A 23,868-nucleotide genomic window follows, 5' to 3' on the forward strand; every position below is an offset into this window, starting at 1 on the left:
TTTACACGATGAGTCGGGTGTGTCTTGACCTTTGCGGTGGACGCTCCGCCGAACCCCTTAGGCCGACTCACCGAACCCCTAGGGTTCGATCTAACCCAGGTTAAGAACCACTGATCTAGACGTTTGTTTTCCACACATTTCACCACTGAAGATGATGACCATGAATTGATTAACGTGGACCCCGACTTAAACAAGTTGAAAAACTTAATCGGGTGTTACCATTTAGTGGTCAACTGTACGGAATATGTACTGAACTGTGCAATCTACTAATAAAAGTATCAATCAATCAATCAATCAATCAATCAATGAGACTTTGTAATGTGCTGGATCCACAAGGCCACCAGAGGGCAGCAAGTGTTTGAGTTGTCATGTGTCTTTGCAGCTTCGGCATGGTGCTGACCCGAGGTCACGGCAAGTTAATGTTCGTGGGCAACGTGTCAGTGGAAGAAGGTGCGATTGTCATCATCTCCTCTTGTGGAGAACGTGACTCATTGAACTTGTTGGTCTCTTTGGTCTCCAGGGCTTCATGACCTGACGTCTCCAGACCTCAGCATCGCCTCTGAATGGTACGACTGCATACCTGCTCCATGTCATAGTGTTGTTCACCGACTTAAAGATGTCTCAGAGGAGTCACAATAGTGCAGGGGTCACCAACGCGCCGCCCGCGGGCACCAGGTAGCCCGTAAGGACCAGATGAGTCGCCCGCTGGCCTGTTCTAAAAATAGCTCAAATAGCAGCACTTACCAGTGAACTGCCTCTATTTTTTCAATTTTATTTATTTACTAGCAAGCTGGCCTCCCTTTGCTCGACATTTTTAATTCTAAGAGAGACAAAACTCAAATAGAATTCTAAAATCCAAGAAAATATTTTAAAGACTTGGTCTTCACTTGTTTAAATAAATTCATTTATTTTTTTACTTTGCTTCTTATAACTTTCAAAAAGACAATTTTAGATAAAAAAAATACAACCTTAAAAATGATTTTAGGATTTTTAAACACATATACCTTTTTACCTTTTAAATTCCTTCTTCTCCTTTCCTGACAATTTAAATCAATGTTCAAGTATTTTTTTTTTATTATTGTAAAGAATAATACATACATTTTAGTTTAATTGTTCATTTTAGCTTCTGTTTTTTCGACAAAGAATATTTGAGAAATATTTCTTCAAACTTATTATGATTAAAATAAAAAAAAATATTCTGGCAAATCTAGAAAATCTGTCAAATCTAATTTAAATCTTATTTCAAAATCTTTTGAGATTCTTTTCAAATTTTTGTTCTGGAAAATGTAGAAGAAATAAAGATTTGTCTTTGTTAGAAATATAGCTTGGTCCAATTTGTTATATATTCTAACAAAAAGCAAATAGGCTTTTAACCTATTTAAAACATGTCATAAAATTCTAAAATTAATTTTAATCAGGAAAAATTACTAATTATGTTCCATAAATTATTTTTTTAATTTTTTCAAAAAGATTCGAATTAGCTAGTTTTTCTCTTCATTTTTTTCGGTTGAATTTTAAAGAGTCGTAATCAAAGATAAACTATGTTTCAAAATTTAATTGTAATTTTTTTTGTGTTTTCTCCTCTTTTAAACCGTTCAATTAAGTGTTTTTTTCATCATTTATTCTCTACAAAAAACCTTCCGTAAAAGGAAAAAAAATGTATGACGGAATGACAGACAGAAATACCCATTTTTTTATATACATATAGATTTATTTATTAAAGGTAAATTGAGCAAATTGGCTATTTCTGGCAATTTATTTAAGTGTGTATGAAACTGGTAGTTCTTCACATTAATCACTACCCAAGAAGTAGCTCTTGGTTTCAAAAAGGTCGGTGACCCCTGCAATAGTGTATTAGAAAAGGGTTGTCCTTGATCCTGGACAGGCTAGACTAAAGGGGACTAAATATTTTTCACTGCATAATGACAACAACTTTTTTTCTCAAAATATTACACATTTTTTGAAAAAAACAACAACTTTTTTTTCATAATATATTCGACTTTAATCTTGTAAATTTACATAATTTTGTTTTAAATTTTTTCCCCCGTCAGAATATTCCTGAAAAGTTCTTGTATGACAACTTTTTCTCACAGGATGTCAACTTATTTTCTAAACAAATATGACTTTTTCTTAACAATATATTTGACTTTAATTATGCATAGCGGCCTAATTTTTTCTTAAGAAAAATTTAAATTTTTCTTTAAATATTTTACAAAATTCTTGTAAAATAACTTTGTTCTCACAATATTGCGTTTTCTTAAACAAATACTTTTTCAGAATATATTTGACTTTAATCCTGAAACATGGTCTCATTTTTTTTTCTAAAATCGGAATTTTTTTTCTCAAATTAGTTCGACAACATTTTTTGTATAATGACAAGTTTTTCTTACAGTAATAATAAAAATACTTGTTTCAGAGTATATATTTTTTTTCTCACATTATTGCGTTTTTCTAAAAATCTACAGTATATTTTTTCACAATATATTTGACTTTGATTCTATACAATTGCATACTATTTTCTTTTAAATGTGTAACCTTATTTGCCAAAAATATTCCCACATAATTATTGTACAATGATATATTTGACTTTAATATTGTAAAATTGCATAACTTTGTCTTGTAATTTCTTCTTCTCGGAATATTCCTAAAGGTTCTTGTATGACAACATTTTCTCACAATAATACTACTTATTTTTTAAAAATGAAAAAATACTTTTTTCACAATATAATATATATATATATATATATATATATATATATATATATATATATATATATATATATATAATTTAATCATTAAATATGGCATTTTTTTTTCAACAGATATCAACATTGTTCCTAAAATATTTTTATCTTAAATGATTTTTGACTTAATTCTTGTAAAATATTTTTTTCTCCCAATATTGTTAAAAAAAAAATCACGATGTATTTGATTTTAATCCTCTAAAATGGCATACTTTTTATTGTAAAATTTATTTTTTTTCCTCAAAATCCGCAAACATTTTGTACAATGACAACTTGTTCTTACAATATTAATTTTTTCTAAAAAGAAAATACTTTTTTCATAATATATTTCACTGATTATTGTACAATGACATAATTTTGTTTTATACTATCAGAATATTCTTAAAAAGTAAATTTTTTTCTCACAATATTGAAACTTTTTTCTAAAACATAATTGACTTTTATCACACTACATTTGATGTTAATCCTACAAAATAGCATATTTTTCTTAAAATATTTTTTTCTTAAAATATCTTTACACATTTTTTATAAAATACCAGTAACTCTTTTATCAAAATACTGATTTTCTAAAAAAAAAAAAAAAACGTTTACAATATATTTGAATTCAATCATGTAAAATTGCATACTTTTTTTTCTAAAATCTTATTTTTTTTTTCTAAAAATAGTCAAACATCAATGTTTTGATAATGACAACTTTTTCTGAAAAATATTACTTACTTAAAAAAATAAAAATAAAATACTTTGTTCATAATATATTTGACTGACTCTTGTACAATGACATCATTTTGTTGTATTCCCTAAGAATATTCCAAAAAAATAGTTTAGGTAAATTTTTTCCCACAATATTGCAACTTTTTTTCTAGAACATAACTGACTTTTTTCACAATAAATTTGACTGTAAAATTGCATAATTTTTTTCATCTAAATGTTTAACTTTTTTCTCATAATACTACTAACTTTTTCAGGAAAAAATACTTTTCCAAAGTAGCACAATTTTGTCTTATATCTTTTTTCTCAGAATATTCCTAAAGGTTCTTGTATCACAACTTTTTCTCATAAGATTGTCACTTATTTTCTAAAAAAAAAAAAAAAGAATACTTTTTTCACAATATATTTGACTTTATTCATGTAAAATACCATTTTGAAAATGGTTTACATTTTTCTTAAAATTTTTAATTCTTCAAATGTTTTTACACAATTCTTGTAAAAGTAATTTGTTCTCACAATTTTGAGTTTTCTCAAAAAAAGACCATTGCACAATATATGTGACTTTAATTATGTAAAATGGCTTTTTTCCTTCTAAAATTTTAATTTTTTTCTTCAAAATATTCCGACATCATTCTTGCACAATGTCAACTTTTTCTCACAATATTACTATTTTCTTTGTAAAAAAAAAATCCAAAACAACAACAACCCAAAACTATGACATAATTGTGTCTTATTCCCTCAGAATATTCTTTAAAAAAGATGTATGACAATTTTTTCATACAATAATGCACCTTTTTTTCCCCCAAAATAATGGACTTTTTTCACAATAAATTTTATTTTGATCACGTAAAAAATGTTTCTTTTAAAAATAAAAAAAAATTCCTTAACATATTTTTTTCTTCAAATATTTTGACACAATTCTTGTAAAACAACTTTACTCTCTCAATATTATAAGACTGGACCTGTACTTCTAGCGTCATTTAATTGAACGGGGGCGTCAACCTGCGATTCGCACCGGGTCAGTAATTGATTAATTCATAATTAATTATTTAGATTCTGGAGGGGAAAAAAGGATTTTAAGTGTGCTTGTAGTCTAAAAAATGTGGTTATTCCTAAATCGCCAGAACACATTTATTATACAACATATTTCTTATGGCATAGCTCGGTTGGTAGAGCGGCCGTGCCAGCAACTTGAGGGTAGCAGGTTCGATTCCCGCTTCCGCCATCCTAGTCACTGCCGTTGTGTCCTTGGGCAAGACACTTTACCCACCTGCTCCCAGTGCCACCCACACTGGTTTAAATGTAACTTAGATATTGGGTTTCACTATGTAAAGCGCTTTGAGACACTAGAGAAAAGCGCTATATAAATATAATTCATTTCATTTCATTTTCATTTATGCCAAGAAAGTATATTGTGGGGCTATTTATCTATTAGATTTAATTTTTTTCAGGACTTACTGCGAGACGGACGTTGACCCCGCGCACCGCAAGTACTCTCAGCTGCAGGCCGCCATCCGCTACCTGCTGGGGAAGGAGCCGGACCTGGAGTGTAAGACCGTCGACGCGTCGCCGTTGTGTGTTGTAGCGCTTGTTTGATGACCCTGCCTCTGTGTCGCCTAGGCGACGAGTTGCTGCTGCAGCAGACCCTATTTGACGCCGTGGTGACGGCGCCCATGGAGGCCTACTGGAACGCCCTGGCCCTCAGCGACAGGTGGGAGGCAGCACCTTGCGGACACGTGGTCCCAATCTGAGGTATGTCCTTCACAAGAAAATGTGTGTGGGCAGGGTCGAGCCTGGCGTTGAGACCGCCTTCCTGGGCACTCGCTCCGGCCTGATGAGGATCATGAGATACGCCGGCGTGGAGACGCGAGTGGCCAAGTACCAGCACTTCTTGTGATCATATGACATCAATGATTGACGAGACACCTAACGCACTTCTATCTGTCCTATCGTGTAGAAAGTTCCTGACCCCCGCAGATAAGAATAACCTGTTCACCGTCGATCATTTCCCGCTGTGGTACCGGCTCGCCGTGGAATTCCCTCCCGGAACCTTCTTCTACTACCCCGTCAACGACAAAGGTCTTTTCAGTGGTTGTTGTTGTTATTGTTGTTGTTGTGAAAAGCGTTGTTGTTGTCGTCCTTAGGCGTGAAGTACGCGATCGCCACCACCGCCGTCACCGTGTCAGCACAAGGGAAGACCGCCATTGCCGGAGGTCAGTTGAACTTTTGCTCAAACGACACAGGACAGACTTGAAAAATCATGTTTCACAAATAGTTTATTAAAAAAGTCCATATTCATGACGAGCGTTTGAGGTGTGCTTCTCACATGATGTGTGGACAGCAATGTATAGAGGGCCTATTGGGACATGATGAAATAAATCAATCTTAAAATTAATAACTAAATGTGTCATTAATTGATTACAATTTAAATAAATACAATTGATTTAATTTATACGTAATTATATTTATTTAACAATGCAATTAATTCTATACAAAAATACTATAAATTTATTGTCTTGTTTGTTTACTTCCTGCTGTTTTGTGTGGTGTTTTGTGGACCTTTACATTGTCAACATTTCAATGTATATTGCTGTGTATGTGTTTTTGTAAAAATTTTTAAATCTTAAGTAAATCGTATATAAAAAATTACTTGATTATTTCAAAATTGTATTATTCCATGTTGTAATTATTTCACTATTTAATTACGTATTTGATTATTACATATTTTAATTATTTCATGTTTTGTTTTACTATTTCATTAATTATTTAATTATTACATACAGTAATTCATTTAATGTTTCAATTATTTCACTATTTTAGTATTTCACAATTTAGTTATTTCACTATTCAACTACTTGATTAATTATTTAATTGAATTATTTCATGTTTTATATATTTCACAATTGAATTACTTATTTATTACGACATGTAATTATTACATCCTTTAATTATTTCACTATTTATTTAATTATTTCATGTTTTAATTATTTCACTATTAAATGATTTCATGTTTGAATTATTTAATGTTTTAATTATTTGACTATTTAATTACTTATTTAATTATTACGCGATTAAATGATTTCATGTTTTATTATTTCAATATTTATTTATTTCAGGTTTTCAATTTGTCACTATTTAATTACTTATGAACCTGTGTGCAGCTGCATTTAATTATATTCTAATAATAATTCATTTTATTTAGACGCACTCTTCTAAAAACTCAAATAAACGATAAGCAATGAAAGTTAATATACCAGGATACAAAAAAAAACAATAAATACAGAAAGTATCAAAACTAAACTAGGCCAGCGGTCTTAAGTGTGGCAGCATATGATCGAAATAAAGTCAAAAAAAGTAACAATGAAAAAGAGCAAAAAGGCTCATAGTGCCTTAAATTTGATGGTAACAACTAGCGGTGTTCTGGTATGATATTGAAATCAGATATTGATCCAATATGGGCAAAATAACATTTGTCAGATTAGCGTAAACTATCCATCCATAATTTGTGTCCTTAATTAAACAATACTGCAGTCTAAATCATGACATTTGTCAATACAAACAATATTTATGACACATACAAAGTCTCCTAGGCAGCAGCGTATTAAAATTGTATCCCGTAGCAAACTTGTCCGTATCACTCCGCGTACTATGTCATGAGATTAATTATTGTGACCAATTACCACTCCACTTCAATTTAAAGACAGTATAAGTCCATTCCAGAAGTTTAATAATAAATAGGTTAGTGTTTTTGTACCTACCTTTTTCTCTGTTTTACTTTTTCAAATGATCAAGCCTTTTCTAACATTCCACTTTACTAAATGATACAAGCACCCCTGAACTGGGGGCGATAATTAAATAAATAATTTTACAATAATTTAAAGAGGTACACATGTGATGACACATTAATTCTTTAGTTTTTTATTCTAATTAATGACACATTTCGGTAATTTAGATGTGTTTATTTATTGCTGTCCCATTTGGCCTTCACACCATGTAAATCTACTTCTATTACACACTTAAACGAGAAATTAGGTAGTTGCTCAGTGTGGCCTGTAGGTGGCAATATGACTGCAGGATGAGAAAACGGTGTCTCAGCGAGGTCAGGTGACGTTGCTATGGTGATAATCCAACAGGAGGACCGAGGACATGAATAAGAAGTGTCACACTTGCGCATCGGTTGGTCACAAAGAGACTGCAGAGGAAAAATGAATGCAATGGTTGTTGTGTTTCGGTCTTTGGAAGTTTCAAAAATCTGTCCTGGACCCGTCAGAAGCTGCTGATGCGGTACCCGTACACCACGCAGGCCTCTTTAGGCGGTGCCTCTTCTGGCGTCGTCGGGGATTGCGCGTCCCCCAGGTCGTCTGCTACGCCCTCAGCCATCAGAGGCGGCCCTCGCTTCTTCAGCTCCCTCTGGTAGCGAGCCATCAGCGAGGCATAGACGCAGCCGTACGTTGCCGCCACCACCATCATGACGCACACCGTGCCGCACACCACACCCGCCACGATTTGCGTCACTTGCGCTCGGCGGACGCTAATCGGACGGTAGCGCTGACGGACGCACTCGTCGTTGCCGCTGATACGACCCGGCGGACAGAGGGGTCGGATGCCGCCGCCGGGTGTGACTTCCTTGGCGACGCTCTGCACGCAGTGCTCGAACATTTCGGCCGGCACGTTTCGGATGTTCCTGCCGATCAGTTTCCTGGGAAAGCTGCACGTTATCGTGTCAACCAGACCGTCTTTGAAGAAGCAACACAAAGAAAGCGCATTAGAGTTCTTGAATGAGCGACAGGACATTTAGTAGAAGTGAACCCTGCTCACCTCTGTAGATCATCCACTCCACCCAGTGCTTGAAGTTCCATAGCTTGCAATTACATTCCCACGGGTTCCCAGCAAGGAGGAGCTGCTGAAGCCCCACCAGAGGCTCAAAGGTTGCCCTCTCCAGCACCGCGAGCTGATTCCTGGCCAGTGACAACCAAGTTAGTCTCTGGAGTCCATCCAGCAGGCCCGTGGGCAGCCAGTAGAGGCCATTGGAGGACAGATCGAGTCCTCGCAGCCACCCCAGCCCCTGGAAGACATCCTTGCTCAGGCTGACTCCCCCACTGCTTCTGTTTAGGTTTTGCTCCGCCTCTTTACTGCGGTTGACGTCTGAGGTGGCGAGGTGCCTTCCGAGGAAGTTGGCTGACAGATTGAGCCACCGCAGGCCGGTCAGGCCTGAGAAGACTCCCGATTGCAGGGTGAAAAAGTGGTTCTGGGAAAGATCCAAGATCTCCAGGCTGCTGAGGTTAGCCAAGTCCACAGCAGCCAGGAAAGAGAGGTTGTTCTGGGCCAGGTACAGGGTCTCAGAGTCCTGGTCAAGCAGTGGCAAGAGAGGGGTCAGAGAAATGAGGCCCAGAGCAGAGCAATCGGTGGTGTTACGATCACAGGTGCAGACGCCGGGACAGCAGCGGACTGACCCGAGCAGAACCAGTAACAGAGTGGATGTGACTGCACCAGCTGGACCAAAAACAAACATCATCATCATCACCATCCTTAACCAAGTGAATACTGAGAGAAGGCTCACCTAGACTTTCGTGGAGGTTGTGCCGTTCCTGGTCCACCTGCCTCATGTCGGCCACATGGATTCTACTGCCGATCCCGACACAGTTCACTTGCACAGAACCTATAACGAGAGCCAAATGGCACTTCACTGCTGCTCTTCATCACCTACGTATCTGACAAGATGGCCCAGGATCACAACTTAAGCTTCTTCTATTTGGTCCAACTTCGCCAATTTAAAAAAACCTATTCTAATCCTAATCAAACCATGGAGGCATCCTCCAAAAGAGACGTTTGGAATTTAAGGCTTTAGTGACTATGTTTTCCTGAGTTACGTCAGCGGATATCTCCATATCTGGTAGAGGTTTACCCGAAGAGCTTTGTGCAGGTCCACCATTCTTAAGTTATTTTTTCACTATCCTCTCATAGTGGGGCACACTGGCTCGTACATGCACATGCATCCTTCCCGCTTGCCATTTCTGATACAAAGTAGCGTTTAGTTCCAATTTATGTCTGTCAGTAGACTCCATATGGAGCAAAAAAATAGGAAACTAAAAAACACCATTCGGTATCGACCAATTTTTGTGTAAAAGTAGCTAATTGGCCCTTGCCGAATAATACCTAACAAAGCCGATGACTTCTGATCGATTTATTTTAGTCCTTTAAATGACTGAGTTGGTTACCAGCTGAGTTATTATCGTCAGCTCCATTGTGGCACATCAACAACATTTCACAGTATCTTCAGAAAGGATGTTCCGTTCAAAGATTTATGCTGACGATTTACAATACCGACCATCCACGAGAAAGATCAGCCGATACCGATACTGACACAGATGACATGTAATAACCGTACATTTTTCCATTTATTTATGGTGAGTGCTATTTACAGTTTAAATATCAACACACTAATCAAACTACTTCCTTATCGTTTTAATTACATAGAGATGTTTGAATAAAACAAAGTCAATAGTCTACGACAGGAGTCACCAACCTTTTTGAAACCAAGAGCTACTTCTTGGGTACTGATTAATGCGAAGGGCTACCAGTTTGATACACACTTAAATAAATGGTCAGAAATAGCCAATTTGCTCAATTAACCTTTAATAAACATATATATAGATATATATATATATTAGGGGTGGGCAAATTAATAAGTTAATTATGCGTTAACTCATCAATCTATTAACGCCGACAATTATTTTATCGCACATTTGCGTATGTTGTTTACATGCTTTTATTTTGTTAACGCCTTTTCTTAACAAGATGGCATCTCCCGGATGTACTTCGGCGTCGAGGGGCTCTTGGTAAAGATGGAACATTTGGCAAAAATACCGGACAATTCTGCAAATTTCATGGCTGGCTTACAGCGTGGTCACTCCGGGATCACTTACGACCGCCAGACAATTCTGGATGGATCGGGCCGTTTTGGACTGAATGACGCGTGCTTGCTAGACCGGCTAGCTAGCATGGGAATACTTTGCCGGCTACATCCAGCGGCTTGTGAAGCAGAGGAGTATATGTGTTGTCCGTCTATTTATGAATAATGCAGACGAGGAGTGTTGGCTGAGTTCTTAACGTTTGCTCTCAGAGCGTGCATATCACAACATACAAGATGCCGTCATGGCGACACACAACCTATACTGGGCTACCGCACATGCTCGTCACTCCTGTTGCATGCTGGGTAGGGTAGTTATTTTTTTCCCTGGCTCATAACATCACAATATAGTACCATGTATATGCGTTCAGTTTATCAAAGCACCAAGCAAACAATCGGAAAATTCCCATCATATCAATTCCTAGATATGGTCATGATTATTTTAAGTGCACTACGCAGAATAAACACAACATTATTAATATTGCTACTACGGATAATTTGATCAAAAATTCCCTAAAACAGCCCACTACCTATAGTACAGGTTTTTTAAACATAAGATCCCTGATAAAAAAAAATGTTTCTGCTGTTACCTCAGAAATTGCCTGTTCAGATGTTATGATTGTGGCTCAGAGATTTGTATGTAGATTATATTTATTTTCCATAACAAACAGGATATCTTAAATACCCTGGCAGTGGTAGTAATAAGCTTAAATGTTTGTATTTACATTTTTTGAGTTGATTTTCATAAAATATGCTATTTAACTGCTACTGTTTAACAAGGACTGATTTAAATTGTGTTTGCCCAACAAATGTTTTGGCGCTTTTGTTCATGTGGGGGAATATTCCAATAAAGGTGCACTACACACTACTTTTGAATTCATTATTGGGCTTTGCGTATACAATGCAGTTAATCGCGATTAATCGGAAAAAAGTGCGATTAACTTCGATTAAAATTTTTAATCGTTGCCCAGCCCTAATATATATATATATATAAATATATATATATATATATATACACATATAAATGGGTATTTCTGTCTGTCATTCCGTCATACATGTTTTCCTTTTACGTAAGGTTTTTTTTTTAGAATAAATGATGAAAAAAACACTTAATGGAATGGTTTAAAAGAGGAGAAAACAGGAAAAAAATGAAAATGTAATTTTGAAACATAGTTTATCTTCAATTTTGACTCTTTAAAATTCAAAATTCAACCAAAAAAAAGAAGAGAAAAACTAGCTAATTCGAATCCATCCATCCATCCATCCATTTTCTACCGCTTGTTCCCTTTTGGGGTCGCTGGGGGCGCTGGCGCCTATCTCAGCTACAATCGGGCGGAAGGTGGGGTACACCCTGGACAAGTCGCCACCTCAACGCAGGGCCAACACAGATAGACAGACAACATTCACACTCACATTCACACACTAGGGCCAATTTAGTGTTGCCAATCAACCTATCCCCAGGTGCGTTCCCTCTGGGTACTCCGGCTTCCTCCCACTTCCAAAGACATGCTAATTCGAATCTTTTTGAAAAAATTAAAAAAATAATTTATGGAACATCATTAGTAATTTTTCCTGATTAAGATTCATTTTAGAATTTTGATGACATGTTTTAGATAGGTTAAAATCCAATCTGCATTTTGTTAGAATATATAACAAATTGGACCAAGCTATATTCCTAACAAAGACAAATCATTATTTCTTCTAGATTTTCCAGAACAAAAATTTCAAAAGAACTTCAAAAGACTTTGAAATAAGATTTAAATTTGATTCTAAAGATTTTCTAGATTTGACAGAATTTTTTTTTGAATTTTAATCATAATAGGTTTGAAGAAATATTTCACAAATATTCTTCGTCGAAAAAACAGAAGATAATATTAAAGAATTAAATTAAAATGTATTCATTATTCTTTACAATAAAAAAATAAATTTACTTGAACATTGATTTAAGTTGTCAGGAAAGAAGAGGAAGGAATTTAAAAGGTAAAAGGTATATGTGTTTAAAAATCCTAAAATCATTTTTAAGTTTGTATTTTTTCTCTGAAACTGTCTTTCTGAAAGTTATAAGAAGCTAAGTAAAAAAAAAAAAAAGAATTTATTTAAACAAGTGAAGACCAAGTCTTTAAAATATTTTCTTGGATTTTCAAATTCTATTTGAGTTTTGTCTCTCTTAGAATTAAAAATGTCGAGCAGAGCGAGACCAGCTTGCTAGTAAATAAATACAATTCAAAAAATAGAGGCAGCTCACTGGTAAGTGCTGCTATTTGAGCTATTTTTAGAACAGGCCAGCGGGCTACTCATCTGGTCCTTACGGGCTACCTGGTGCCTGCGGGCACCGCGTTGGTGACCCCTGGTCTACGATAACTAAACAAAATCAAGAACTACTGTTAGTCTGAATATTATCAACAACAGTATCAGTTTTAGTTATAATTTCAGCATAGCAGTGATTAAAAATCCCTCATTGATATTATCATTAGACTTTTATAAAAAAATAATAAAAAAAGAACAATAGTGTCACAATGGCTTACACTTGCATCGCATCTCATAAGCTTGACAACACACTGTGTCCAATGTTTTCACAAAGATAAAATAAGTCATATTTTTGGTTTGTTTAATAGTTAAAACAAATCAGTTGATAAAACATTGTCCTTTATAATTATAAAAGCTTTTTTTTTTAATCTACTACTCTGCTAGCATGCCAGCAGACTGGGGTAGATCCTGCTGAAATCCTATGTATTGAATGAATACAGAATCGTTTTGAATCGGAAAAATATCCTTTTTGAATCGAGAATCGCGTTGAATCAAAAAAATCGATATATTAATCAATCGATATCGGATCGAATCGTGGGCACCCCAAAGATTCGCAGCCCTACACATGACCCACCACTTCTCCCATTAGTCTGTTGTATGTCCAGGAACAACTGATCCTTTAGAACAGGCAGGTTCCCCTAAACCCCATTTTTGTTGAGAGGCCAGTTGATCAATTTCATTGTTTCGATTTTTTTTGGAGCAGTGCAGAAAACCGATACAATAAGGTTATGACAAGACAAAGAAACAAGCAGGCGAGATAAGGGAGCGGGTAAGAAACATGTCAGCCTTCGATGAGAACTAGAGCCAAACTGTCAATAGGACTTATCATAAATAAATTAACCAATTAACAGTTAATACATCTGATCATTTTTTATATTGGACAGTTTCAAGCATGGAAAATTGGTAATGTAATCGGCCACGTAAAAGCCTAATCAGAGCATTCCTACTAAAAACTACAACATGGCGGACTCAACTTGAACATGGTTTGTAAAATCTTTCTAAACATTTTGACCAAAGGACCACCATCACGTTATGTAGACCATAAGGAAGTGTTTTAAATGTAAAAAAAAAAAAAATCATAATATGACCTTTTTAAAGCGTCTTAGCTCTTGCTACGTGCTACATGCTAATACTAGCTTGCCCCTTCCAGCCTGGCGCCGATCCAGAAAAGGCTTGACTCGGGTAATCCCTGGAAAGCTTTATTCACTGCACTCTGCCCTCGTGAGTGGCGCCAGATGATCCGGTGAAGTTGCTCACAAACATCAGGAGATTACAGTACAGTCTCGGCTGGTACGGAGGGGAAAGAATGGTCCTCGATCATAACCACCGCACAAACATGTAGTCCAGGGGGGTCAGACTGGTTTTTGTTGAGGGCCACATTGCAGTTATGGCTGCTCGTATAAGAATTATAATGTATAATCACCTCATTATGTTATTACACAATTCCCTATGGATTATATTTTTTTATTTTTTTAACGCAGTGGTCCCCAACCACCGGGCCGCAGAATAATTTTTAATCATTTGTATTTATTTATTTTTTTAAATGTACCGTGTTTCCTTGAATTGCCGCAGGGCATATAGTATGCGCCTGCCTTGAATTACTGCCGGGTCAAACTTGCTTCCCAAAATAATTAGCGCATGCTTAGTATTACTGCCTGGTCAAACTCGTGATGTCACGAGTGACACTTCCTCTGTCATCATTTTCAAAATGGAGGAGGCTGATTTCAATACCGGTAATTTGAAATCGCATAAAGTGAAAAAGATTAAGAGCTATTCAGTAGGATTTAAGGTCCAAGCTTACATCACACTCAAATTTTTACTGCATGCCTTTGGTAAGTGCCAGAGTGAGAAGAGGTTTTAAAATAATTAGCGCCCCAGCGGCAATTCAAGGAAATACGGTATTTATTTTTTTAAATTTATTTTTATTAAATCAACATAAAAAACACAATATACACTTACAATTGGTGCACCAACCCAAAAAAACCCTCCCTTTTTCATGACAAAAAAAAAAAAAACCCGGGCCCAGCCACCGCTGCTGCTCAATGCTCCCCTCACCTCCCAGGGGGGATCAAGAGTGATGGGTCAAATGCAGAGAATAAATTCGCCACACCTCGTATGTGTGTGACAATCATTGGTACTTTAACTTATATATATTTTAGGGCTGCGAATCTTTGGGTGTCCCACGATTCGATTCAATATCGATTCTTGGGGTCGCGATTCGATAATATATTGTTTTTTGCGATATATAGGATTTCAGCAGGATTTACCCCAGTCTGCCGACATGCTAGCAGAGTAGTAGATTTTTTTTAAAAAGCTTTTATAATTGTAAAGGACAATGTTTTATAAACTGATTGCAATAATGTAAATTTGTTTTAACTATTAAACGAACCAAAAATATGACTTATTTTATCTTTGTGAAAATAATGGACACAGTGTGTTGACAAGCTTATGAGATGCGATGCAAGTGTAAGCCACTGTGACACTATTGTTCTTTTTTTTATTTTTATAAATGTCTCATGATAATGTCAATGAGGGATTTTTAATCACTGCTATGCTGAAATTATAACTAATATTGATACTGTTGTTGATATCATTCATTTTTGTTTCACTACTTTTGGTTTGTTCTGTGTCGTGTTTGTGTCTCCTTTCAATTGCTCTGTTTATTGCAGTTCTGAGTGTTGCTGGGTCAGGTTTGGTTTTGGAATTGGATTGCACTGTTATGGTATTACTGTGTATTGTTTTGTTGGATTGATTAAAAAAAAAACAACGATTTAAAAAAAAATGAGAATCAATTCTGAATCGCACAACGTATTCGATTTGATTCGTATTCGAATCGATTTTTCCCACAACCCTAATATATATATATATATATATATATATATATATATATATATACATACAGATATAAATAAATACATATAAAATTGCATGTCTTCCCCGTGAATGCGTGGGTTCCCTCCAGGTACTCCGGCTTCCTCCCACTTCCAAAAAACATGAACCTGGGGATATGGTGGTTTGGCAACACTAAATTGGCCCTAGTGTGTGAATGTTGTCTGTCTATCTGTGTTGGCCCTGTGATAAGGTGGTGACTTGTCCAGGGTGTACCCCGCCTTACGCCCGATTGTAGCTGAGATAGGCACCAGCGCCCCCCGCGACCCCAGAGGGAATAAGCGGTAGAAAATGGATATATATATAACGTACCGGTATTTTATTATTTATTTTTTTAAATGAGAATAATGATAATGCAAAATGGCCCTGAATACTTTTCAGTATGCGAAGTTCGAACACCCCTGAGTTATTACTATCACATGTTTGGCTTTTTTCACAATACATTACACATTTTTGCTTTTTTTTCACATTTGTGGGCCAACAAAACTGTAGTTGTGTGCTGCGCTTTGGACAGCCGTGTGTTCATAAAACATTTTTTGCACGGTCACATAGTTGTCTAGTTTAAAAGACATACAATTGTATGCAGTTCATGCAATTTTTCTGGTAGAATTTAAATACATGTTTTAATAAGAAAGAGTGAAATGCACATCATTTCCCAGACATTTGCAAGCCACATAAACTGAGGTGCTGGGCCAGGTCACATGTGATGTTGTCCATTAGCTCAGGCCGGGTGCCGGGAGGTCGCTTTTAGAGCCCAGACGCACCATCCGAGTCACGAAGCAAGCCTGGAGCTCTTTGCTTTGTGAGCGCTCCATCTTGCTCTGCTAGTTTGCCACAAAGACACCCAGAATGTTTGATGTCACTTCACATCAGCAGGGGTGGACGGCCAAAGATCCGAAGTTGCTCTGGCGTTTGAAGACTGTCGTCTGTCGTCAGCTCGTGTGCTAACTTTGTGTCACTGTTAGCACCTCGTCTTTGCTAGCAAGACAGATTTGTTTATTCCATTTTTGTGGAGCAAACAGCTGCCGGGCTCAAGTGCACCATCAACCAGATTAGACGCATCAGTGACATCAGATTAAACAGTCGTCTGTCCTGCGCTGCAGATGGTGCTGGCCCCGCCCCCAGAAAAGCTGCCATCGCTCATGTCATCACTTGTCGTTATATGGTCATGATGCAACTCTTTTGTAAATAATAGGCATGCACAACAAATCGATTTATCACGATTTTTAATCGAATCACAAACATTTTTAATGTGTTATTTTTTTTAATTGATCAGACTGGAGAATAATTCTCACAAAAATCATATAAATGCCCTGTCAGATATTAAAACATATTTAGGGAGAATTATAGACAATGAGAGTAATTTTCATTCTTAAATGAATTTTAAAAATATTAGACTCAAGTAAAAATGAATTTTTCTCATGTAGGGCGAAATACCTGATGCTTGAGCAGTGCTTATTACTTATATACTTTAATAATTAGTCATTGTTTTAACACTAAATTACGGTATATATATTGTATCTGCTGATGTCGTTATAGTGTATTTAGAAAAATAAAAAAGCAGACACCGATTTACATCAAAATGCCAAATATCACTACAGATAATCGGTCGATCTCTAATGTATATTTATAAACAATTACCGGTACATAGCTAAGTTGCGATCACGTAACCTAGAGGATATTCCGGGTTTCAGGCCAGGGTCTCAGCCCATTTGGACTACTGTTTATTGACCTTAATTTGTGCAGGTTTAGGTGTATTTTGAAAGATTTAGAGCAGGGGTCCCCAAACTTTTTGACTCGGGGACTGCATTGGGTTAAAAAAAATTGGCTGGGGGCCGGGCTGTGTATGTGTGTGTGTGTATATATATATATATATATATATATACATATATATATATATATATGTATATATATATATATATATATATATACACACAAACCCCGTTTCCATATGAGTTGGGAAATTGTGTTGGATGTAAATATAAACGGAATACAATGATTTACAAATCCTTTTCAATCTATATTCAATTAGACGCACTACAAAGACAAGATATTTGTTGTTCAAACTCATAAACTTTTTTTTTTTTTGCAAATAGTAATTAACTTACAATTTCATGGCTGCAACACGTGCTAAAGTAGTTGGGAAAGGGCATGTTCACCACTGTGTTACATCACCTTTTCTTTGAACAACACTCAATAAACGTTTGGGAACTGAGGAAACTAATTGTTGAAGCTTTGAAAGTGGAATTCTTTACCATTCTTGCTTGATGTACAGCTTAAGTTGTTCAACAGTCCGTGGTCTCCACTGTCGTATTTTACGCTTCATAATGCGCCACACATTTTCGATGGGAGACATGTCTGGATTGCTGGCGGTCCAGGAAAGTACCCGCACTCTTTTGCTACGAAGCCACGCTGTTGTAACACGTGCTGAATGTGGCTTGGCATTGTCTTGCTGAAATAAGCAGGAGCGTCCATGATAACGTTGCTTGGATGACAACATATGTTGCTCCAAAACCTGTATGGACCATTCAGCAATAATGGTCCCCTCACAGAAGTGTAAGCTACCCATGCCTTGGGCACTAATACACCCCCATACCATCACAGATGCTGGCTTTAGAACTTTGCGCCTATAACAATCCGGATGGTTATTTTCCTCTTTGTTCCGGAGAAGACCAGGTCCACAGTTTCCAAATATAATTTGAAATGTGGACTTGTCAGACCACAGAACACTTTTCCACTTTGCATCAGTCCATCTTAGATGAGCTCGGGCCCAGCGAAGCCGGCGGCATTCCTCGGTGTTGTTGATGAATGGCATTCGCTTTGCATAGTAGAGTTTTCGTTTGCATTTACAGATGTAGCGACCAACTGTAGTTACTGACAGTGGTTTTCTGAAGTGTTCCTGAGCCCATGTGGTGATATCCTTTACACACTGATGTGGGTTTTTGATGCAGTACCGCCTGAGGGATCAAAGGTCCGTAATATCATCGCTTACGTGCAGTGATTTCCCCAGATTCTCCGAACTTTTTGATGATTTTACGGACCGTAGATGGTAAAATCCCAAAATTCCTTGCAATAGCTTGTTGAGAAATGTTGTTCTAAAACTGTTTGACAATTTGCTTACAAAGTGGTGACCCTCACCCCATCCTTGTTTGTGAATTACTTACCATTTCATGGAAGCTGCTTTTATACCCAATCATGGCACCCACCTGTTCCCAATTAGCCTGCACACCTGTGGGATGTTCCATATAAGTGTTTGATGAGCATTCCTCAACTTTATCAGTATTTATTGCCACCTTTCCCATCTTTTTTGTCACGTGTTGCTGGCATCAAATTCTAAAGTTAATGACTATTTGCAAAAAAAAAAAAGTTTGTCAGTTTTAACATCAAAATATGTTGTCTTTGTAGCATATTCAACTGAATATGGGTTGAAACTGATCTGTAAATCATTGTATTCTGTTTATATTTACATCTAACACAATTTCCCAACTCATATGGAAATGGGGTTTGTATATACCATATATGTATATATTCAGAGCGCGATGATGTCACGTTATCAATGAGAAAATGCATTTTTAGACAATATGATTTGCCTCAGCGGCTATGAGACATTGAGAGTAACAAGCGGTAGAAAATGGAGTAGAAAGGACAAATAAATAAAATAAAATAAATTTTAAAAAAAACTTTTTTTTTTTTAATCCAATCCAATCCACTTTATTTATATAGCACATTTAAACAACAATAACGTTTCCAAAGTGCTGCACAGCCATGTTAAAATCAATTGTAAAAAAAATAAATAAATAAATAAAATAAAATAAAAAAAGTATATATATATATATATATATATATATATATATTATGCTCCACCAATGACTGAATAAAAACAAAAAATAAATAAATATAAAACCAATAAAAACAAATATGATTAAAAACTATTTTAAAGGGTAAAATCAATTAAAACAGTAAAATAGAAATCAAAGTGTATAAAAAACACAGAGGACAACAGAGAACAGAGGACCACATAACTCACGTAGTGTTAAAAGCCAAAGAATAAAAGTGGGTCTTAAGACGAGACTTAAAACACTCCACTGTGGAAGGAGTTTGAACATGGAGCGGCAGAGTGTTCCAGAGCTTAGGGCCGACCACAGAGAAGGCCCTGTCTCCCCTGGTCTTAAGTCTGGTCTTGGGCACCACGAGCTGGAGCTGGCTCTCGGACCTCAGAGCGCGCGCAGGAATGTAAATTTGGATAAGGTCCGAGATATATTGAGGTGCCAGTCCATGTAAAGATTTAAAAACAAACAGCAATGTTTTAAAATCAATTCTAAAATGAACAGGGAGCCAGTGCAAACTCTGAAGAATTGGGGTTATATGCTGGCGTTTCCTGGCCCCTGTTAAAAGTCGTGCTGCCGCGTTCTGGACTAACTGCAACCGGGAGAGAGCTTTTTGGCTAATGCCAGCATAAAGTGCATTGAAGTAGTCCAGGCGACTTGAAATAAAAGCATGCACGACTTGTTCAAAAAGGTTAAAAGATAAAAACGGTTTAACCTTTACTAAAAGACGAAGGTGATAAAAACACGATTTTAAAACGCCATTGACTTGTTTGTCTAGTTTAAAATCGCTGTCTATAGTGACGCCAAGGCTGGTGACTTTGGGACGCACATAATTTTGCAATGGTCCCAAGTCAATGAGGGCCAGACCAAAAACTAAAATTTACGTTTTTCCCTCATTCATTATTAAAAAATTCTGGGCTAACCAAGCCTTGACGTCGCATAGACAGTTAAGAAGGGGTGTCGGGGGGCCGTGGCTTTTTGAAATCGGCATATAAATTTGGCAGTCATCTGCATAAAAGTGATAAAACACTCCATGTTTCTTAAAAATATCTCCAAGAGGGAGGAGATAAAGAGCGAACAGGATGGGGCCTAAAATAGATCCCTGGGGGACATTATTATGGGGACATTATTGGGAGTTTCTGCGGGCCGGATTTTGGGGACCCCTAGTTTAGAGTCAAATATAAAAGCTAAAATCGATAATAAAAATATATTTTAAATGGGATGGAATGGATTTTAACGCTTTTAAGAAAAATATTTTTTTTAGATCTCCGAACCATTTATCATCACCAAGGCGTTAGTGCCACCTCACCTCATTTGACACAAGGATTTAGAGAAGAAAGCATTGGAGGCACATCATGTCTTTACATCTGAGGGGTCCACAAATTAAGCATTAATCGGTGAAAGACAAAGTTGGATTTATTCATTCATCGCCAAGTAATGTATTTGATTGACACTTGAGTCCTGTTGTGATCGTGACGCTAATGAGAAAAAGGATAAGTTTGTTTGCAGTTAATTTCCTTCTACAAATATTAGTCTAATCTACAATTCATGTCTATAGTTATTTTTATGTTGTGAAGTTGATATTTTGTGTCATTATTTAGCTATAGATGTCCCTGTTGTTCAGCAATGTTTGCTAGCGATATTAAGATTCAGTATATGCTGTTGAGATTTATTCATTTAGTTTATTAATATTATTAAGGATATTTTCTTGATGCTAATAAATATCACCAAAGATGCTATAATGTGGTCATCCGTGTCAAAAAAAACAAAACACTTGGCTTTCCTGCGCAACAACAACCAAGCTTTTAGTTTGTTATGATAATGAATTATGAAAATACAGTGGATTGGACCGACAATCACAATATTTATTACTAGGACTTATCAGTATGTTTGTTTATTTGCACAAGCAGGTTTTGTAGTTATATTTAGGCATAGCAATCACAAAAGAAGCAAAAACCAAGGTGATCTCTTGTCCTTTAGTTATGCTCTCAAACAATAATAATGAAGTAGCGAATACACCGGATTGCATCACAGAAAGATTCTTAAATTAATCAAATGTTCAAACAAATAATTTTTGTTTTAATGTTGGTCATTACGGTGGTACTTGGTGAAAAAAGTTTGAGAACCTGTGTTCTAAATCCTAAGTCATGCCTCTCACCTGGATAGTAGAAGGGTGTAGACATAAACCGAGAAGACCAACATTAAAACAAATATTTTTGGTTTTAATGTTGGTCATTACGGTGGTACTTGGTGAAAAAAGTTTGAGAACCTGTGTTCTAGATCCTAAATCCTGCCTCTCACCTGGATAGTAGAAGGGTGTTGCGATAAACCAAGAAGTTGGTCAATTTTGACATCCAACTAAGACCCAGAGATGGCCAGAAAGATAGGAAATGACGCTTGTTTTCTGCCATATTTTTTTTAACCCTTCGCGAGGATTACTATTAATTCTTCAGAAGATATAAACATCTCGTCAGTCGGTATCCCAGTGAGAGCAGACATTGTACAGTAAGTGATTGTGTGTAGTTTGTATTTCGTGTTTAGCACTTAACAATACTGCTACACGATGCTTAGTCTTTCAACATGTTATTATGAATGTTACTATGTTACATATATACTTACAGTGTGTATATATAACCTTAATGGAGGTTTTTGGATGTTTTTGTTTGAGCGCTTTAGAACAACTACCATAGACTACACTGTTCGCTGACTTTTAATAACTTTTATTAACAATTTGGAATGCATAAATAAAGAGAACGTGTAATCGGCTTACATAAGGATTGTGAATGATAGCAACATTTTTTTTTAAGTGCAGTTAAAAATTTGCAATACTCACACTTCCTGTGTGAGGTGAGAAGTGCAAAAGTGTGTACACACGCACACACACACAAACACACACTCACCATGTGCTGCGCTGCTCCAGCCTCCAAATCGTCAGTCGTCTTCTTTATCTGCATCACATCCTACTGTTCGCTCCTCAAGAATGTGAAGTGTCCTAACAAGTCTGTATCCTTAACAGCTGGACCACTCTTGAATCGTAATGCTCCGCCTCCTCCTCCTCCTCCTCCTCCTCATCATCACTGCTCTTTCAGCTGCCTGCATCTCTCTCTCTCACACACACACACACACACACAGCTGCAGAGATCAAGCGAGGGTCATGTGGTGTGGTGTTACCATGGCAATATCCCTTATTAAATACAATTCTACAATACCCGCGCACACACGACAATGTCCTCCATTAGGACAAAGTTTTATCTCTTTGCTGTTGCTTACCTTGACGGTGCATTCTTTTCTACTTTTTCAGTCGTGGGTCTGCAGATATCGTTGGATTTGCTGGAGAAAAGATTCTGGGACATCACCAAGCAGGTGAGCCGAGCACCTGTGACTCACTTACGTCTATTTCGCCGCGATGCCTGTCACTCGCTTGAGTTGCTCGCTTATATTTTGACTCCTGTCATGGGCTTATGTGGCGGCGCCCGTCGCTCGCTTACAAGCAGGGTCCCGACCGTGGCCTTCCGCCTTTCTGCCCGCGTGGTGTGTGGTCTCTCGCTGGCTGTCCCCTGCTTCTCCCGTGCCTTGTCCTCTTGGCCCCGCTTGTTCCCTTGGCGCCACACCTGTTTTGGGTTAGGCTCTCTGGGTTGCTGGGGCCGTACTCTGGCTCCCACACATACTGGGAGACAAATATACTGTACATACAAATACACATATATACTTACATACACACAATTATTCATACATACAGTGGGGCAAAAAAGTATTTAGTCAGCCACCGATTGTGCAAGTTCTCCCACTTACGACGAGTTGAGTTTATACCAAAAAGTTCTATTTTGGTTTCATCTGACCACATGACATTCTCCCAATCCTCTGCTGTATCATCCATGTATCCATTTTGGTATAAACTCAACTCGTCGTGTTTGGAGGAAGAAGAATATAATTCACTTCACTTCACTTAAAATGATGACAGGGGTCTGTAATTTTCATCATACGTACACTTCAACTGTGAGAGACAGAATGTGGAAAAAAAATCCAGGAATTCTCGTTGTATGAATTTTAAAGAGTTTATTTGTAATTTATGGTGGAAAATAAGTATTTGGTCAACCATTCAAAGCTCTTACTGATGGAAGGAGGTTTTGGCTCAAAATCTCACGATAAATGGCCCCATTCATTCTTTCCTTAACACGGATCAATCGTCCTGTCCCCTTAGCAGAAAAACAGCCCCAAAACATGATGTTTCCACCCCCATGCTTCACAGTAGGTATGGTGTTCTTGGGATGCTACTCAGTATTCTTCTTCCTCCAAACACGACGAGTTGAGTTTATACCAAAATGGATACATGGATGATACAGCAGAGGATTGGGAGAATGTCATGTGGTCAGATGAAACCAAAATAGAACTTTTTGGTATAAACTCAACTCGTCGTGTTTGGAGGAAGAAGAATACTGAGTTGCATCCCAAGAACACCATACCTACTGTGAAGCATGGGGGT

At 36.8% G+C, this 23,868-nt stretch overlaps 2 protein-coding genes across 5 annotated transcripts in view; one reads left to right on the plus strand and one right to left on the minus strand.

Annotated features, from left to right (window-relative positions):
* The window catches only part of LOC133549211 (voltage-dependent calcium channel subunit alpha-2/delta-4-like), a 94,285-nt gene that overhangs the window by 54,963 nt on the left and 15,454 nt on the right, over positions 1-23,868 (plus strand). For all 4 annotated transcript variants that reach the window (XM_061894405.1, XM_061894407.1, XM_061894406.1 and 1 more), the window contains 8 exons: positions 383-450; positions 521-566; positions 4,904-5,001; positions 5,073-5,163; positions 5,238-5,330; positions 5,410-5,531; positions 5,597-5,665; positions 22,687-22,748. In XM_061894405.1, the coding sequence (XP_061750389.1) occupies positions 383-450; positions 521-566; positions 4,904-5,001; positions 5,073-5,163; positions 5,238-5,330; positions 5,410-5,531; positions 5,597-5,665; positions 22,687-22,748 (649 nt within the window). The remainder of the gene's footprint in view (positions 1-382; positions 451-520; positions 567-4,903; positions 5,002-5,072; positions 5,164-5,237; positions 5,331-5,409; positions 5,532-5,596; positions 5,666-22,686; positions 22,749-23,868) is intronic.
* On the minus strand, positions 5,725-22,444 carry LOC133549213 (leucine-rich repeat and transmembrane domain-containing protein 2-like). Its single transcript, XM_061894411.1, has 4 exons — positions 22,286-22,444; positions 9,013-9,111; positions 8,271-8,945; positions 5,725-8,188 (listed from the first exon to the last, which is right to left on the minus strand). The coding sequence occupies exons 2-4, from the start codon at positions 9,056-9,058 to the stop codon at positions 7,719-7,721; spliced, it is 1,191 nt and encodes a 396-aa protein (XP_061750395.1). The 5' UTR covers positions 9,059-9,111; positions 22,286-22,444; the 3' UTR covers positions 5,725-7,718.

The sequence above is a fragment of the Nerophis ophidion genome, linkage group LG03, assembly GCF_033978795.1.
Source record: "Nerophis ophidion isolate RoL-2023_Sa linkage group LG03, RoL_Noph_v1.0, whole genome shotgun sequence".
NCBI classification, from domain to species: domain Eukaryota; kingdom Metazoa; phylum Chordata; class Actinopteri; order Syngnathiformes; family Syngnathidae; genus Nerophis; species Nerophis ophidion.

Excerpts from the sequence above, each read along its gene's own strand:
- LOC133549213 (XM_061894411.1), bottom strand. The coding sequence starts at position 9,058 with ATGAGGCAGGTGGACCAGGAACGGCACAACCTCCACGAAAGTCTAG. Across the intron at positions 8,946-9,012 it reads CAACCTCCACGAAAGTCTAG|CTGGTGCAGTCACATCCACT; the intron begins GTGAGCCTTCTC and ends TTTTTGGTCCAG. Across the intron at positions 8,189-8,270 it reads GGAGTGGATGATCTACAGAG|ACGGTCTGGTTGACACGATA; the intron begins GTGAGCAGGGTT and ends GCTTCTTCAAAG.